General features: G+C 39.2%; 1 protein-coding gene across 4 annotated transcripts in view; it reads left to right on the top strand.

The window, feature by feature from the left end:
* The window catches only part of FKBP5 (FKBP prolyl isomerase 5), a 112,753-nt gene that overhangs the window by 41,821 nt on the left and 50,805 nt on the right, over window positions 1–20,127 (top strand). For 2 of the 4 annotated variants that reach the window (XM_061146529.1, XM_061146531.1), the window contains exons 3-4: window positions 6,379–6,505; window positions 17,364–17,508. In XM_061146529.1, the coding sequence (XP_061002512.1) occupies window positions 6,401–6,505; window positions 17,364–17,508 (250 nt within the window). In that variant the 5' untranslated portion in view covers window positions 6,379–6,400. Of the gene's footprint in view, window positions 1–6,375; window positions 6,506–17,363; window positions 17,509–20,127 lie in introns of all 4 variants that reach the window. The other 2 variants (XM_061146528.1, XM_061146530.1) reach the window with 1 other exon arrangement.

Genomic DNA, 20,127 nt, shown 5'->3' with positions numbered 1-20,127 from the left:
CCTGTTCCCTAATAACCTTTCTGTTGATGGTTTTAACTTGTTTATTGAGATGGTTTCCCTAGGGGTTTACTGATGGATGTCAATGTATCTGTAAAGGCCCAGGAAATATTTTGTGTATATGTATTTCTGAAGGGATATGGTCCACGACCTCCAAAATGTTTAAAAGATCTTTTCTTTTGTGTTTGAAGTGCTTTCTGCAAATTTCTATGCATGAGAGAGGTGTTTTGTGAGTGGTAGGTTACTGGAATTTGGGAACAAATCTTGTTCATCTCATTTTCCTAACTGTCTTGCCCAGCATCACATACAACAACTGGTACTTAGTTTTTGTTGTTGTTTGTTTGAGCACACTTTGTTCTGACCTGTCCCTTACCCTGAGCCAAGCACTTGGATCTTTGGTGTCTGGCATAAACTGTACTAGTAAATAAAGCAAAGGGGCTTAGCTGCTGGTTTTTGGTGTTCTCTTTGAAGATTTTTGGATACAGCAAAGTTTTTGATTTGTGTCTTTGTTGATATTGAAGTAAGTTTAGGTCAACTGGAAGTGAGTTAAGACACATTTACTTGTTTAATCATCAGTTTTATCAATAAGACATTTGTCACAAGTATAAAATAGTTCTTTTTGATTGTGTAGGCAAGAGGATCACACAGTGACTTAGGGAGCCTTAACGTTCCTTATTAACCTAATACCACATAACTGTGGATGTCACTAAGTCTTGACTTTTCCTGCTCAGCCACGAGAGCTGTTAGGGAATTCATCATGACAGCAGGCAGTGAGGTGTTTTTTTGTTTTGTCTGTTGATTATCTTTTCAGTATTTGCCTTGCATGAAAAGATGTCTGTCTGTCATTTTAGATGATTGATGATAATAAGAGCTAGTATACTTTTAACATGCACATTATACCATTTAATCCAGAAGGTCACTCTGTGAAAGTAGATATTATTTTTATTCTGATTACACAGGTAGAGAAAAAAGGCTTTGAGGAGTTAAAATTTAAGCAACATCACACAGCTTGTAAGGAGCTCCAAATTCCTTGCCCTTTCTGTCTTACCAGTCTAAAAGGTAGAGGTATTCTGGAGAATCTAAATAAGGACAAACCATGACCCTGCTTTTAAGGATCTCTTAAATCCTGGCCTTATGGTTCAAAATGGCAGACTGGAAGGACGTGTGCTCATCTCCTGCAAGAGCACCAAAATCCCAACTAGCTGTTGAACAACCATTGACAGGAGGATGATGCAACCCACCGAAAAAAGATATCCCATGTCCAAAGACAAAGAAGAAGCTGCAGCGTGATGGTAGGATGGGTGCAATCATGATAAAATCAAATCCCATACCTGCCAGGTGGGTGAGCTGGGGATCTAACAAAGGGACTGGGGATCCCCAGGGAATCTGACCCTGAAGGGCAGCAGGATTTGATTACAAGACCTCCACAGTACTGGGGGAAGCAGAGACTCCAGTCTTGGAGGGCACAAACAAAATCTTGTGCATACCAAGATCTAGAGGAAAGGATCAGTGACCCCACAGGAGATTGAACCAAAACTACCTGCTGGTGTTGGAGGTGTCCTGTGGAGGCATGGGTTGGCAGGGGCTCACCACAGGGATGGGGACAATGGTGGCAACAGTTTGAGATGGTCTCCCTTGGTGTAAGCCCTTTTGAAGGTCCCCATTAACTGTGCTATAGAACCCAGGGCTGGTTTGTCTCAGGCCAAACAACTGCCAGGGAGCGAGTGCAACCCCACTCATCAGCAGATAGTTGGATTAAAGCTTTACGAGTAAGGCCCTGCTCACCAGAGCAAGACTCTGTTTTTCCCACCACCAGTCCCTCCCATCAGGAAGCTTGCAGAAGCCTCTTGGCCTCCTCTATCAGAGGGCAGACAGAAGAAGCGAGAAGAACCACGGTCCCACAGCGGCTAAAACAAAAAGCACGTTACAGAAAGTTCATTAGAATGAAAAAACAGAAAGTTATGTTCCAGATGAAGGGACTAGATAAAGCCCTAGAAAAACAACTAAATGAAGTGGAGATGGCAACCTTCCAGAAAAGAAATCAGAGTAGTGATAGTGAAGATAATCCAGAATCTTGGGAAAACAATGAAGAAGATGCAAGAAATGTTTATCAAAGACCTAGAAGAACTAAGCTAGTGGAGGTGATGGAATTCCAGCTGAGTTATTTCAAATCCTAAAAGATGATGCTGTGAAAGTGCTGCACTCAATATGCCAGCAAATTTGGAAAACTCAGCAGTGGCCACAGGACTGGAAAAGGTCCGTTTTCATTCCAGTCCCTAAGAAAGGCAATGCTAAAGAATGTTCAAACTACCTCACAATTGTACTTATCTCACACACTAGCTCAAGTGTGTAATGCTCAAAATTCTCCAAGCCAGGCTTCAACAGTATGTGAACCAAGAACTTCCAGATGTTCAAGCTGGATTTAGAAAAGCCAGAGGAACCAGGGGTCAAATTGCCAAGATCCACTGGATCATCGAAAAAGCAAGAGAGTTCCAGAAAAATATCTGCTTCTGCTTTATTGACTATGCCAAAGCCTTTGACTGTGTGGATCACAATAAACTGTAGAAAATTCTTCAAGAGATGGGAATACCAGATCGCCTGACCTGCCTCCTGAGAAATCTGTATGCAGGTCAAGAAGCAACAGATAGAACTGGACATGGAACAACGGACTAGTTCTAAATTGGGAAAGGAGTACATCAAGGCTGTGTAAAGTCACCCTGCTTATTTAACTTATATGCAGAGTACATCATGCAAAATGCTGGGCTGGATGAAGCACAAGCTGGAATCAAGATTGCCGGGAGAAATATCAATAACTTCAGATATGCAGATGACACCACCCTTATGGCAGAAAGTAAAGAAGAACTAAAGAGCCTCTTGGTGAAGGTGAAAGAGGAGAGTGAAAAGCTGCCTTAAAACTCAACATCCAAAAAACGAAGATCATGGCATCAAGTACATCACTTCATGGCAAATAGGTGGGAAAACAATGGAAACAGTTAACAGACTTTATTTTTTTGGGCTCCAAAATCACTGCAGATGGTGACTGCAATCGTGTTGATCTTTGTTAATTGGTGTCGTGGTTATTATGGAGGTTACTCGTGGAAATTAAAAGACGTTTGCTCCTAGGAAGAAAAACTATGACCAATCTAGACAGCATATTAAAAAATAGACATTACTTTGCTGACAAAGGTCCATCTAGTCAAAGCTATGGTTTTTCCAGTAGTCATGTATGGATGTGAGAATTGGACCGTAAAGAAAGCTGAGTGCCAAAGAGTTGATACTTTTGAACTGTGGTGTTGGAGAAGACTCTTGAGAGTCCCTTGGACTGCAGGGAAATCAAACCAGTCAATCCTAAAGGAAATTAGTCCTGAATATTCATGGAAGGACTGATGTTGAAGCTCCAATACTTTGGCCACCTGATGCGAAGAGCTGACTCACTGGAAAAGACCCTGATGTTGGGAAAGATTGAAGGCAGGAGGAAAAGGGGACGACAGAGAATGAGATGGTTGGATGGCATCACTGACTTGATGGACATGAGTTTGAGTAAGCTCCAGGAGTTGGCAATCAACAGGGAAGCCTGGCGTGCTACAGTCCATGGGCTTGCAAAGAGGTGAATGCAAAAGAGCGACTGAACTGAACTGAGAAGAACTAAAGAACAAACAGACAAATGAAGGACTCAATAGAAGAATACCTACAGCAGAAGAATGGATAAATGACCTGGAAGACAGAATGGTGGAATCACTCCCACGGAACAGAATATAGAAAAAAGAATGAAAAGAAATGAACAGCCTAAGAGATCTCTGTGACAACATTAAACGCACTAACATTCACATTATAGGGGCCCCAGAAGGAGAAGAGAACGAGAAGACCTGAGAAAATACGTGAAGAGATGATAGCTGAAAACTTCCTTAACATGGGGAAGGAAATAGTCAACCAAGTCCAGGAAGTACAGTCCCAGGCAGGATATAAATCCAAGGAGGAACACACCGAGACATAGTAATCCAGCTGACAAAAATTAAAGACAAAGATAAAATTTTAAAAGCAGCAAGGGAAAACTGACAACATATAGGGGAACTCCCATCAGGCTATCAGCTGATTTTTCACCAGAAACTCTGCAAGTCAGAAGGGGATGGCACTTTAAAGTGATGAAAAAGGAAGAACCTACAACCAAGAATACTCTACCCAACAAGACTCTCCGTCAGATTTGATGGAGAAATCAAAAGCTTTCCAGACAATCAAAAGTTAAGAGAATTTAGCACCACCAAACCAGCTTTACAACAAATGCTAAAGGAACTTCTCTAGGCAGGAAATACAAGAGAAGGAAGAAATCTGCAGAAAATAGACCCAAAACAGTTCAGAAAACGGTAATGGATCTTACATATTGATGATTACCTTAAATGTAAATGGATTAAATGCACCAGACATAGACTGGCTGGGCAGATGAAAACATGTGCATGTATGCAGTTCTACTTACCACTTCACTCTGCTTGACCACCCCCCCAGATTGTATATAATTATTTTATATTGTCAGGTTAGTCAAGTTTCCGTTATGACTTGCAATTATAATAATCTTCTACTTTTGGTCTGGTTATTGAGTGTGAAAACTGTTCTTTTTGTTTGTTTGTTTTGCTAGTGAAAACAGATAAACATCTTTTACTATTGTGATTGTGCACCTGTTACTTAATACCATTGTATTATGATTGGTCAAAAGAAAAACAATAGAACTCTGTATCACCAAAACTACCATTTAATAGAAAAACCTGTAATCACTTTTTAAAATCCAGATGCATATCAGAATTATTGGAATTTTTGAAAAATAAAAATGCCCAGATATGTTTCTAATGAGCAGCCATGTTTGAAAACAACTGAACTATATGATGATCTTTTACTTTTGTCTAGTTTGTTCCACTTTTTCTATTTCATATTCAGTGCTCCCATTTAATTTAGTTTGTTTTCCAGTTTTTCCATCTCTTCTTTCTTTGTTTGATGTTCTTTCTCAAGCCTTTATCAACTGTAGTAGAAAAGCTTTGTATACATATATATATAAACAATGTGTATAATAAATATATTTCAGAAAACTTATGAATTTTTGCCTAACTATAAATTTTATGACAGTTTGATTCCACTTGTTTGACTTAGTATGAATAGAATGCTAGATTTCTAATTTAAAAAACAAGATATGCAATAAGCAACAAAGGTTTACTGTATAGCACAGGGAACTATATAGTCAGTGTCTAGTAATAACCTATAATGGAAAATAATTTCAAAAATAATATATATGTATATGTATAACTGAATCAGCTTGCTGCGCATGTGAAACACTGTTAAGTCAACTATACTTCAGTGAAATACGCATATTAAAAAATTTAACAAAGATCTCTTAAATCCAATGCATGTGTCTTCTTATGAATATATTATAGAAAACAAATCAATGGAAGAGCTGAGAAAGTAAAGGGCAGACAACTGCAAACTAGAAGGTTAAAGTTGGTACAATGAAAGGTAGTGTTTGAGTGGGAAGAATGGGAAAGGAAAACAATGGCCACAGTATCGAGATGGGAACGCACAGGACTTGTTGCAGGAGAAGCCTGGTCTGGTTTGGCCAGAGCATGAGCCACACATGAGACAGTGAAGAAAGCAGTGGAGGCTTGACCCGAAACATAGGTTGGGGTCATGTTGTGGAAGGCGTTGAGTGCCATGGTGGAGAAGAACGTCATTCTGTAGGAAAATTTGAGCAAGAAATGAAAAATGTGGCTCTCTAAAAGACCCAATAATAATCATGATAAATGTCTACATTTTTAAGTTAGGACTTTGTGCTCATCCCTTAATGTTTGTTATCTGACTAATGCCTCACAGTTACTCTGTGAACTATGGACGTGAAACTGAGGCTTGGTGATCTTCAGGAGGTTGGCAAATATCAAACATATGGCTGGAGCTGAGGCTCAGACTGGGGTCTGTCATTTTCCAAAGCCTTGTCCTATTTTCCACTGTGATAGATTGTTGTTTCTTTTATCAGATCACCTGATAAGTTCTTAATTCTCTGTCAAGAATATGGTTGTAGGAAAAGGACATTCTCAAGTTCTGAAAGGCCTACTTCTCACTGTGTAATCATGCTAAGGAATATAATCACTGCCAAGCCTGACTTGTGCTGCTCTCTAATTTGGGACGAGAGCTAGATGGGAAATTGAAGATTTGGGTGATGTTTTATTTACATGCCTCATGACATCAGTACATGCTCATAGCAAATGTTTTTATTTTCCTTTTCAGCATTTAACTTTATTTGCCCTAAGTATATCTTGGGTCAGGTAAAGCTCTGTTTCTAGGGGCATTTTAAGATACATAATGAAGTGATACTTCTCCTAGCTAAAATATGTTTCTTCTCAGCAGGTTTTCTACTTTTAAAAAGACAATGACTACTGATGAAGCTGCCAAGAACAATGGAGAAAGCCCTGCAGCAGCTGTTGCTGAACAGGGAGAGGATATTACCTCCAAAAAAGATAGAGGAGTATTAAAGGTGAGGCCATGACATGTAAGAAAATTTGCTATCTGGAAAGATTGTTAATAAAAATCTTTTTTTGTTTTTTGTTTTTGGCTAGAGGTGGAGATGGATTGGGGCTTCCCAAGTGGTGCAGTGGTGAACAATCTGCCTGACTATGCAGGAGACCCAAGAGACGCGGGTTCCATCCCTGGGTCGGGAAGATGCCCTGGAGGAGGAAGTGGCAACCCACTCCAGTATTCTTGCCTGGAGAGTCCCATGGACAGAGGAGCCTGGCGGGCTACAGTCCATGGGATTGCAAAGAGTCAAACATAACTGAGCATTGAGATGGATTATGTTTATTGAGGCTTACTAAGTACCAAATGCTACAGCTAAATTCTCATTTGGTCTTTATAACTGCAGGTTTATTTTCAATCCCAGATTATAGATGGTAAAGCTGAGAACCAGCTAGGTAAATTAACTTGCCCCAAATCATATATCTCAGTAAATGCAGGTCTGAGGATTTATGTTATGTCTGACTCTAAAAAGACTGTCTCTGTTCTCACAGAGTACAAATGGGTGATTATTTTAATATTTAAGTATATTAAAGCTAGCTAATGACTATTTAAAAGACTTTCTCAAAAAAAAGTTAACTTGCAAAGTTCAGAAGGATTTGTTTTTTACATACAAATAGAGTTCCTGTGTGTAATGAAAATATTTTTTTGAGGTTTAATCAGAAAATGTATCTCACTTTTGAATTAGTATTCCTCCTTAAAAACACTTTTTTCACTATCTGATTATGTTTACATGTGGTTTTTTTAAAACCTCACAGTGATCTTTTGAGACAGAGCACATTTGATTCTCCCATTTATGTATGGAAGTTATATGTGTTATTATTCCATATATTTGAGAGGTTAAATGGCTTTAGTCATATTAAGTTCTTTTTTCTCCTACACTTGATGTATTCAGGTTTTGTAAGGTTACCTTTTTTGCTGAAAAGATTATGTTAAACTTTTTAAGTATTATCAATAAGCTGAATTTTAATAGAAGGAAATGGCAACCCACTCCAGTATTCTTGCATGGAGAATCCCATGGCTGGAGGGGCCTGGTAGGCTACAGTCCATGGGGTCGGGGTTGCAAAGAGTTGGACAGGACTGAGCTACTTCACTTTCACTTTTCACTTTCACTTTATGTTATCAGTAGCAAATGAGATTTTTGTTTGTTTGTTTTGGCTAATCTTGCTTACCTGAAAGCTTTCTTCACATATTCACAAACTTGAATCTCTTCTGAATATACATGTTTTACTATTAGCTTGCTACATGTCAAGCCACAGTTTGGAGACTTGCAAAATAAAGACTTTAGGATTATAGATGTGTATCATGCTCTCTTCATTCAGAGGGCTTTCAACCTTGTAGCTCTGTGAATTACTCATCCCAGATTCTGGAATGCCTCTCAAGACAGTGGAAATTCTGCAGGTTGTTATCTTCCTGTTCTTTTATCTTTTCAGTGCACTGGTACAGAGAACAACTTGCCTCAGGCCCTGCTTTGTTCTAGGGAGTAAATTGAATAAGATTTTTAGGCCTGTAAGAAACACTTTGAGATTGTAAACCCTTTAAATCTTACATTTATCACTGTCTAAAGCCTTAGGTTTCACCATAGGGATTTTGGTTAAGATTAAATAGGCGTAGGGACTTCCCTGACAGTCCAGTGGTTAAGACACCAGACTGCTGCAGGAGCACAGGTTTGATCCTTGGTCAGGGAACTGAGATCCTGCATGCTGTGCATCATGGCCAAAAAATCAGTTCAGTCGCTCAGTCGTGTCCGACTCTTTGTGACCCCATAGACTGCAGCACGCCAGGCTTCCCTATCCATCACCAACTCCCGGAGCTTACTCAAACTCATGTCCATCTAGTTAGTGATGCCATCCAGCTGTCTCATCCTCCATCGTCACCTTCTCCTCCTGCCTTCAGTCTTTCCCAGCATCAGGATTTTTTCAGCATTAGTCCTTCCAGTGAATATTCAGGACTGATTTCCTTTAGGATGGACTGGTTTGATCTCCTAGCAGTCCGAGGGACTCGCCAGAGTCTTCAACACCACAGTTCAAAAGCATCAATTCTTCAGCACACAGCTTTCTTTATAGTCCAACTTTCATATCCATACATGACTACTGGAAAAATCATAGCTTTGACTAGATGGACCTTTGTCAGCAAAGTAATGTCTCTCCTTTTTTAACATGCTGTCTAGGTTGGTCATAACTTTTCTTCTCAGGAGCAAGTGTCTCTTAATTTCATGGCTGCAGTCACTATCTGCAGTGATTTTCGAACCCCCAAAAATAAAGTCTGTCACTGTTTCCCCATCTATTTGTCATGAAGTGATGGGATCAGATACCATGGTCTTAGTTTTCTGAATGTTGAGTTTTAAGCCAACTTTTTCACTCTCCTCTTTCACTTTGATCAAGAGGCTCTTTAGTTCTTTTTCACTTTCTGCCATAAGGGTGGTATCATCTGCATATCTGAGATTATTGATATTTCTCCCAGCAGTCTTGATTCCAGCTTGTGCTTCATCCAGCCCAGCATTTTGCATGATGTACTATGCATATAAGTTAAATAAGCAGGGTGACAATGTACAACCTTGACGTACTCCTTTCCCAATTTTGAACCAGTCTGTTGATTCCATGTCCAGTTCTAACTGTTGCTTCTTGACCTGCGTACAGATTTCTCAGGAGGCAGGTTAGGTGGTCTGGTATTCCCTTCTCTTTTAAGGATTTCCCACAGTTTGTTGTGATCCACACAGTCAAAGGCTTTGGTGTAGTCAGTAAAGCAGAAATAGATGTTTTTCTGGAACTCTCTTGCTTTTTTGATGATTCAGCGGATCTTGGCAATTTGATCTCTGGTTCCTCTGACTTCTCTAAATCCAGCTTGAACATCTGGAAGTTCAGGGTTCACATACTGCTGAAGCCTGGCTTGGGGAATTTTGAGCATTACTTTGCTAGCATGTGAGATGAGTGCAATTTTGCAGTAGTTTGAACATTCTTTGGCATTACCTTTCTTTGGGATTGGAGTGAAAACGGCCCTTTTCCAGTCCTGTGGCCACTGCTGAGTTTTCCAAATTTGCTGGCATATTGAGTGCAGCACTTTCACAGCATCATCTTTTAGGATTTGAAATAGCTCAACTGGAATTCCATCACCTCCACTAGCTTTGTTCATAGTGATGCTTCCTAAGGCCTACTTGACTTCGCATTCCAGGATGTCTGGCTCTCCGTGAGTGATCACACCATCGTGGTTATCTGGGTCATGAAGATCTTTTTTGTATAGTTCTTCTGTGTATTCTTGCCACTTCTTCTTAATATCTTCTGCTTCTGTTAGGTCCATACCATTTCTCTCCTATATTGTGCCCATCTTTGCATGAAATGCTCCCTTGGTATCTATAATTTTCTTCAAGAGATCTCTAGTCTTTCCCATTCTATTGTTTTCCTCCGTTTCTTTGCATTGATCACTGAGGAAGGCTTTCTTCTCTCTCCTTGCTATTCTTTGGAACTCTGCATTCAAATCGGTATATCTTTCCTTTTCTCCTTTACCTTCAGCTTCTCTTCTCTTCTCAACTATTTGTAAGGCCTCCTCAGACAGCCATTTTGCCTTTTTGCATTTCTTTTTCTTGGGGATGGTCTTGATCTCTACCTGTTGTACAATGTCATGAACCTCCATCCATAGTTCTTCAGGCACTCTATCAGATCTAATCCCTTGGATCTATTTCTCACTTCCACTGTATAATCCTAAGGGATTCTACAAACTAACATGGCAGAATAGAAGGACACGCACTCATCTTCTCCTGCGAGAACTCCAAAAACAACTCGCTGCTGAACAACTGTCAACAGGAGCATGTTGGATCCCAGCAAAAAAAGATACCCCACATCCAAGGGCAAAGGAGAAGTCCCACCAAGACGGTAGAAGGGGTGAAATTGTGTTTAGACTTTAAACCCCACACCTGCCAGAGACACTCAGAGGGCTCAAACAAGCCTTGTGTGCACCAGGATCCAGAGACTGAGCCAGAACGGTGTGTGAGTGTTTCCTGTGGAGGTGTGGGTCAGCAGTGGAAATGCTGCTGAGGCAGGGGCTCTAAGTGCAATAGATCTGGGTATGGCATAAGCCCTCTTGGAGGAGGTTGCCATTAACCGCACCATAGAGCTGCCGGAACTTACCCAGGACTGGGGAAACAGACTCTTGGGGGGCACAGACAAGACCTTGTGCCCACCAGGACCCAGGAGAAAGGAGCAGTGACCCCACAAGAGACCAACCCAGACTTGCCTGTGAGTGTCTAGGAGTCTCCGATGGAGGCCTGGGTTGGCAGTGGCCTGCTGCAGGGTTTGGGGCACTGATTGCAGCTGTGCATGGGACCTTTTGAAGGAGGTCACCATTATCTTCGTTACCTTCTCCATAGTTTGGCCTCAGGTCAAACAACAGGGAGGGAACACAGCCCTCATCAACAGAAAATTGGATTAAAGATTTACTGAGCATGGCCCTGCCCATCAGAAGAAGACTCCTTTCCCCTTCAGCCTGTCTCTCCCATCAGGAAGCTTCCATAAGCCTCTTTTCCTTCTCCATCAGAGGGTAGACAGAATGAAAACCACAATCACAGAAAACTAACCAATCTGATCACATGGCCCACAGCCTTGTCTAACTCAATGAAACCGTGAGCCATGCCGTGGATGGCCACCCAGGACAGATGGATCTTGGTGGAGAGTTCTGATAAAAGGTGGTCCACTGGAGAAGGAAATGGCAAACCACTTCACTATTCTTGCCTTGAGAACCCCATGAACAGTATGAAAAGGCAAAAAGATAGGACACTGGAAGATGAACTCCCCAAGTCAGTAGGTGCCCAGTGTGCTACTGGAGATCAGTGAAGAAATAACTCCAGAAAGAATGAAGAGACGGAGCCAAAGCAAAAACAACACCCAGTTGTGGATGTGACTGGTGATGGAAGCAAAGTCCAGTTCTGTAAAGAGCAATATTGCATAGGAGCCTGGAATGTTAGGTCCCTGAATCAAGGCAAATTGGAAGTAGTCAAACAGGAGATGACAAGAGTGAACGTTGACATTTTAGCAATTAGTGAACTAAAATGGACTAGAATGGGTGAATTTAACTCAGGTGACCATGATATCTACTACTGTGGGCAAGAATCCCTTAGAAGAAATGGAGTAGCCCTCTTAGTCAACAAAGGAGTCCAAAATGCAGTACTTGAATGTAATCTCAAAAATGACAGCATGATCTCTGTTCATTTCCAAGGCAAACCATTGAATATCACAGTAATCTAAGTCTATGCCCTGACCAGTGATGCTGAAGAAGCTGAAGTTGAACAGTTCTGTGAAGACCTATAAGACCTTCTAGAACTAACACCCAAAAAAGATGTCCTTTTCATTATAGGGGACTGGAATGCAAAAGTAGGAAGTCAGAATAACAGGCAAATTTGGCCTTGGAGTACAAAACGAAGCACATCAAAGGCTAACAGTTTTGCCAGGAGAATGCACTGGTCATGGCAAACACCCTCTTTGAACAACACAAGAGAAGACTCTACACGTGGACATCAGCAGATGGTCAGTACTGAAATCAGATTATATCCTTTGCAGCCAAAGATGGAGAAGCTCTGTACAGTCAGCAAAAACAGGATCGGGAGCTGACTGTGGCTCAGATCATGAACTCCTTATTGCCAAATTCAGACTTAAATTCAAGAAAGTAGGGAAAACCACTAAACCATTCAGGTATGACCTAAATCAAATCCCTTATGATTATACAGTGGCCAGAAAATAGAGAAGAAAAAAAGAAGAAGATTGAATAGGTCTATTAACTGCATGACCTAGGGCAATTTAGTAACATATCTGTGATGAAGTTTCCTTATTTGTAAAATTGGAATAATAATACTGCCTACCTCACAGAATTAAGATTATATAAAGCATTTAATACAGTGCCATGTTTGTAATAGTCTTATTAACTTGTGTGTATGTATATAATGTGTATATATATATAATTTTTTTTTTTTAAGACCAAGGCAGATCTGGGAAATCAGAAACTAGCCCAGTAATATAAAATTTCTTTAAGGAGCTTACATTTTTAAACTGAATTGAGACTAGATTGTATTCTTAAGACAACTCCAGATTTAGGCACTAAACTCACCTTGTTGGGGAAGCCTGAAGTGATACCACAGTACTACTTGTGGATGTGAACAGTGCTGACTCCCTGGGTGCCCCTCACACCATCGGACCAGTTACTTGGTTATAGGCCTAGAAATGCAGATGCCCTCAGGGGCAGCCCAGGCTCCCCAGTACCGCATGCAGTTCATGAACATGAGCACTTTCAGAATATTGTGAGATTTCTCTTAGATTAACGTTTTTGGAAACATTTTTTCCACCTTGAGCCCTAGAAGGGCAGTAATGATTCTATTTTTTTTTTTTTTTAATGAGCTCTTTAGTTTTTAAATTATAACTTTTTTCCCAGCTGTATTGAGATAAAACTGAAATATAACATTATGTAAGTTTAAGGTGTATAATGTGATGATTTGATACATTTAAATGTTTCAAAATTACTACCACAAAAGGGTTAGTTAGCTCCTTCATCACCTCAGATAATTATCATTTCTTTTTTGTGGGGAGAACATTTAAGATCTATTCTCTTAGCAACTCTCAAGTATATAATACACTGTGGTTAATTACAGTCACCATTCTGTACATTAGATCCCGAGAATTTAATTCATGTTATGACTTGGAAGTTTGTAGCCTTTGACCACCATCTCCTCATTTTCCACCATGCCCTTTCCCTGGCAGTCATCATTCTGCTTTGTTTCTGTGAATTCAGCGTTTTTAGATTTCACATATATGTTCAGTTCAGTTCAGTCGCTCAGTCGTGTCCGACTCTTTGCGACCCCATGAACCACAGCACGCCAGGCCTCCCTGTCCATCACCAACCCCTGGAGTTCACCCAAACCCATGTCCATCGAGTCCATGATGCCATCCAACCATCTCATCCTCTGTCATCCCATTCTCCTGCCCTCAATCTTTCCCAGCATCAGGGTCTTTTCAGATGAGTCAGCTCTTCGCATCAGGTGGCCGAAGTATTGGAGTTTCAGCTTCAGCATCAGTCCTTCCAGTGAAAACCCAGGACTGATCTCCTTTAGGATGGACTGATTGGATCTCCTTTCAGTCCAAGGGACTCTCAAGAGTCTTCTCCAACACCACAGTTCAAAAGCATTAATTCTTCAGCACTCAGCTTTCTTTAATAGTCCAACTCTCACATCCATACATGACCACTGGAAAAACCATAGCCTTGACTCACATATATGTGATATCACACAATTTATGTGTTTCTCTGACTTCACTTAGCATAATGTCCTCAAAGTACATCCATGTTGTCACAAATGGTATGGTTTCCTTCTTTCTCATGAGTGAATAATATTCTGTTATACATATATGTGGGTTTCCCTAGTGGCTCAGACGGTAAAGAATCTGCCTGCAATGCAGGAGATCCAGGTTTGATCCCTGAATTGGGAAGATCCCCTGGGGAAGGAAATAGCTAACCTGCTTCAGAATTTTTGCCTGGGAAACCCATGGACAGAGGAGCCTGGAGGGCTACAGTCTATGGGGTCAGACACAACTGAGTGACTAACAACACAGTACATGTATATACCACATCTTTATTCATTATATCTTTGAGATAGTAATTTTCATTTCCTTTGGATTTATACCCCAAAGTGGAATTGCTGGATCATATGATAGTTCTAGTTTTACTTTTTTGAGGAAAGTTCATACTATTCTCCATAGTGGCTGTCCCAGTTTACATCCCTATCAGTGGTGCACAAGGGTTTCCTTTTCTCCAAATGCTATTAACAGTTGTTATTTGTTAATTTTTTTGATAATAACCATGAGTTATCCATATATATTTTGGATATCAAATATATGGTTTGTAGATATTTTCTCCCACCCCATAGGTTGCCTCTTCATTTTGGTGATTGTTTCCTTTGCTGTGCAGAACATTTTTAGTTTGATGTTCTACTTAAATATTCTTGTTGCTTGTGCTTTTGGTGTCATATCCAAAGAAATGGCTACCAAGATTAACGTCAAGGAGGTTTTCCCCTTGTTTTCTTTTACATGTTTACATGTTTTACATGTTTTATGTAGTTTCAGATCTTATGTTTTAAGTCTGTCGTTGATTTTGAGTTAGGTTTTGTGAGTGGTATAGGATAGGAGTCCAATTTTATTCTTCATAGGGTTATCCAGTTTCCCTTGCACTTTTTATTGAAGAGATTATCTGTTCCTCATTGAGTATTCTTGGTTCCCTTGTCAAATAGGAGTTAACTGTGTATGCTGGGGTTTATTTTTGGATTCTTGATTCTGTTCCATTGGTCCACGTGTCTGTACTTATTACTGTAGCTTTGTAATATAGTTTGAAATCAGGAAATACGCCTCCAGCTTTTTTCTTGCAGTTGCTTTGGCTATTTGGGGTCTTTCATGGGCCTTAACGAATGTTAGCATTTTCTTCTATTTCTGTGAAAAATACCATGGCAAATTTTGATATTGAATCTGTAGATGTCTTTCAGTAGTATAGACATTTTAACATCTTTAATTCTCGTGATTCATGAACATAGGCTACCTTTCCATTTATGTGTGTCTTCAGGTCCTTTCATTAGAATCATACAGTTTTCAGTGTACAAATCTTCTACCTCCTCGATTAAATTTATTCCTATTTTATAGTTTTTGATGCTATTTGAGTTTTATTGAGGTATAATTGATATTTAACAGTTTATTAGTTTCAGATGAGCAACATAATGATTTGACGTTGGTATGTATTATGAAATCGTCACCACAGTAAGTCTAGTTAATATTTCTCACCATACATAGTTTAAAAAATGTTTTTGTGATGAGAACTTTTTAGATCTATTCTCATAGCAGCTTTCAAGTAGGCATTACAATATTATTAGCTGTCACACCATGCTGTGTGTTGCATACATGGCTCACTTATTTTGTATCTTTTGCCTCCCTTTGCCCATTTCTCCCACCCTCCCTTCAAACTCTGAGCTCTGACAACCACCAGTCTGTTTCCATTCTGTGTATCTGTAAATTTGGTGGTGGTTTTTCTTTTTTTGGATTCCATGTGTAAGTGAGGTCATATGGTATTTGTTTTTCTGTGTCTGACCTGTCTCACTTAGCATAGTGTCCTCAAGGTCCATCCATGTTACAAATGGCAAGATTTAATTCTTTATGACTGAATAATAATCCATTGTGTGTGTATACAAACATACTTATATATATTTAATGTTTATTTATTTATTTGGCTGTGCTGGGACTTAGTTGTGGCATGCAAGATCTTGTTCTCTGATCAGGGATTGAACCCTGGTTCCCTGCTTTGGGAGCATGTAGTCTTAGCCACTGGACCATCAGGGAAGTCATCATTTATGTGTATTTTTTTTTTCTTTAATGCATTCGTTTATCAGTGAACATAGGCTGTTTTCCTATCTTGGCTAATGTAATAATGCTGCAGTGAACATGGTGTTGCATATATCTTTTTTCAGTTAGTATTTTCATTTCTTTTGGGTAAATACCTACAAGTGGAATTGTAGGATCACACGATAGTTCTACTTTTAGTATTTTGAGGAACCTCCATACTGCTTTTCATGATGGCAGTACCAGTATGTATTCCCACCAACAGTGCACAAGGGCCCCCTTTTCTCCACATCCTTACAGACACTTGTGATTTCTGCCTTTCTGATAACTGCCGTCCTGATCCATTTGCATTTCGGGGATTGTTTTCTCTACAGTATTTCCTCTTCAGATATTTTGTTGTGTGTAGAAACACAACTTATTTCTTTATGTTGAGTTTGTAATCCTGCAACTTTACTGGATTCATTAAGTTCAGTTTTTTATGAAGTTGCAATAATTTTTTTTTTTCTTCATTTAAAATGTCTGGGCTTTTGAACTAAGAAAGTTGTAGAATCTTAGTTCACAGTGTTTATGTGATGATATGAGGGTGGAACAAGGAGGTTATATATCTCAAGAAAGAATTCAGGAGCAAATAATTGAATTCTTCAGATAAAAACTCAGACCCTTCCCCACAAAAGATGTTTAATTACCATCCTCTATTATCTAGCAAAAATGATTAATTTGGCATAAATGATTGACAGAATAAATTATACACCACATGCCTGGATTTGATTTTCTTTTCCCAGAACTTGACCAACTCTATTAGTGTCTTGCTTTGCCAAGAACAAAATAAATATACTGGTTTTATGATAGTTAAATATTTTTCAACTTGGAACTTTCTGGCATTTCCTTTACTAGAACACAAGTTGTTCAGTATCATATCAAACTTTTTTTTTTATTTTCACACATTGCATATTCTTCAGATAGTAGGAAATATAACCTGTTATATCAGAAAATTGGGCTTTTTGAAATAAAACCAAACTAATGGAATCTAGTCAAAAGCTAATGTTTTTAGCAAAAGAGAGAAGTAAAAATCTTACCTTTGAAACTTTGCTTCAGACTTACTTTTGAATGTTTTTGAAAGTCCACTAATCTTTTGGGCCTAATTCAGTTTGTACATGAACTAGCTCTGTGTTTTCAGAGATTTTAGTGTCAAAACAGGGGGCATTAAACCAATAAAACAAGCTCTATTGGTTTATTATTTTGAGAGAATAGTGTGGTTAACAGTATAATTAAATATAGTATTAAATATTTAGTGGTAGAGGACAGTTTTCTAACAGTGAAGGTTTTTGCAAGAATTGGGAGGGAGGCCTTTAGAAAGGACAGACATTTGTTTACAAATCTGCCTGCGTGATGTGGCATGGACTGTGTGACATTTTTATTCTCTGATTAAAGTGTTTAACCTCCTTTTTTCTTGACGCTTGTCTTTCCTAGATTGTCAAAAGAGTGGGAAATAGTGAGGAAACACCAATGATTGGAGACAAAGTTTATGTCCATTACAAAGGGAAATTGTCAAATGGAAAGAAGTTTGATTCCAGTCATGATAGAAATGAACCATTTGTCTTTAGTCTTGGCAAAGGTAAGAGGGTATTTTTTTTTTTTGAGTTGTGATTTGCTTAGATTTATTGCTGTTTATATTATGTGGGAGCTAGTGGATCTTATCCTTGCCAAAAGTGAAGATATTTTGGAGCAGTAGTTATCAAAGTGCGGCCCATGGATGCCTGTGGGGTCTCTGAGATTCTTCTGGGGGTCCATAGTGTCAAAATTGTTTTCATTATAATACTAAGATGTTATATATTACTTTTACTGTGTTGACATTCGCACTGATGGTTCTAAGCTGCAGTGGTGAAAAGCTGCTGGAGCCTCAGCGCGAATCTAGGCAGTGACATCAGACTACACTAGTAGTAGTGTGTTCTTCCTGTCCACACTGCTTAAAGAAGGAAGACAGAGGAAGGCCAGTTTCACTTAAGAATGTCCTTGATACGGTGTAAAAAAATATTAATTTTATTAAATCCTAATCATTGAGTTTCACATTGTTTTGGTATTTTGAGACAGATGGGAAAGCACACATAAAGCATTTCAGCAACCCCATCCCCGGTCCCACCTCGCACCCCTCCCCCCAATACACAGAGAGGTTATCTCAAGGGGAAGCACTTGTGCACTTTTGGTTGAGAACTGAACTGGCTGGATTGTTTCTGTGACGCATCATTTTTATTTGAAAGGGCAAGCTGTGATTATTCAGACTTGACTATTCTGTATTTGGAAGATAATTTCTTGCAGATTAATGCAGTGAGCCTGTCACTTCCAGGACAGGTGACAACATTTCTTACCATTGAGTTTCCAAGTGAGAAGGGCAGTTTGGGAAAATGTGTATCTGCTGCTCAGAGCTGGACAGCTTCCCAGACGTGAAAGGCTTCTGATGAGATCAGTGAGTGTGAATGAGTGTGCTTTAAGATGTGATACGATGAAAGTGTTAACATTCGGAAGATTGTGTGACTCAGTGAACAGTGTTTTCCCAGGGACCAATGCAAGATGTTACAAAGTTACTCATGAGTAAAAGGTCCATTGGATGTGTAAGTTAGACCAGTGGATTTTAATGTAACATCATATGAAAAGTTCATTGATATGATCTCAGATTCCACACTGCACCTGACCTTTATGAAACTAATATCTGTCCAATTTTGATGTAGTATCAGATTATGATTATCTGAAAAGGCTATTAAAAAACTCCTGTCTTTTCTATTACCTTTGTGGATTTGGATTTTTTTCCATATACTTCAACCAAAACTTGCAGTTGCAACAGATGAATCCAAAAGTAGGTATGAGAATCAGATTGTCTTTTATTGTCAGACACATTTTACATTTGTAACAGTTATAAAACACCACCACTCTTCTCACTGTTTTTTTTGTTTGTTTGTTTGGGGGAAATTATTTTCCATAAAAATAATTTATGCTAACATATGAATCTATTGTTATTTTAAATGAACTGGTAAAGATGTAATAAGGTCCTAAGGAAAAAAGTTGAGAACCACTATTTGAAAATCTTAAATGTGATTTTTTACTAATTTCTTTATAAATACTTTTAAACGTCTTCAGTTAGTTTAGTATTCTTTTTTTTTTTTGCAATCTTGGAAAAATAATAGCCCATACATCAAATCGAACTTCGTGGACCATGTGACTTGTTGCAAATTAGTGGCTGAATTACAAAGTCCTTTTAGCTTTATCTGTCACAGATAGAGCAGATTTTAGTTTGTTCCCAGGCCAAGTGTAGGAGAAGGGAGGCAATCCCCCCCACCCCATTCACCAGCATGCCTCAGTGTTGAATAATTTCATTCTTTTTTCCGACTCTACGTGTTAGTTGCTAGCTAAGCAAGGATCTGGGAAAGGAAATAGCAAGTAACTAATGAGTTAAATTCTTTCTGAGTTTCTGTTTTCCTTGTACCCATAGGCATTTGTATGTCATGGCGACTTCTACTTCCTGTCCAACAGTCCTGTCTTCAAGCTCTAATGCTGGCTGGGTCACTGCCCACTTCTCCTTTGGGTCCTCAGTGAGTTGATGGCTCATGGGAGATTAATCTTGTATTTAGTAAAACAGCAATCACAGTCAAGTACAGATTTTTTTTCTTAACATAGCAGAAAGTGACAGTGGTTAAACATTTTTTCATTCTTGCTGATGTAGGGATATGAACCTCCAGGGCCACCAGCATGACTGTGGCATCATTGTTTAATTGAGAGGACCCCAGAGTAAATGGCCTCATCAGACCTCTTTGTTCCCACTGCTCCCCCTTTGAATGTCTGTCTTGAAGTTGGTAGGTTTAAGGTAATAGGTCTTCTGTCAGCAGTTATCTTTGCAAGTAGACTGAATTGCTGAGAATTTATACAACCACCTTCTGTACCCAGATTTTCTCAGTAAAGTGCACTATGGTGAAAGTAATGGAAATTAAAACAAAAATAAACAAATGGGACCTAATTAAACTTAGATGTTTTTAGACAATGAAGGAAACTATCAACAAGGTAAAAAGACAACCTTCAGAACGGGAGAAATTAATAGCAGATGAAACAACTGACAAAGAACTAATCTCCAAAATATGCAAGTAGCTACTGAAGCTCAATAACAGAAAAACAAACAACCCAATCAGAAAGTAGGCAGAAGACTTAAACAGACATTTCTCCGAAGAAGACATACAGATGGCTGATA

This window comes from Dama dama, chromosome 7 (genome assembly GCF_033118175.1).
Source record: "Dama dama isolate Ldn47 chromosome 7, ASM3311817v1, whole genome shotgun sequence".
NCBI lineage: Eukaryota > Metazoa > Chordata > Mammalia > Artiodactyla > Cervidae > Dama > Dama dama.
The sequence above is the reverse complement of the archived record's forward strand: the minus strand, read 5'-3'. Positions and strand labels throughout refer to the sequence as shown.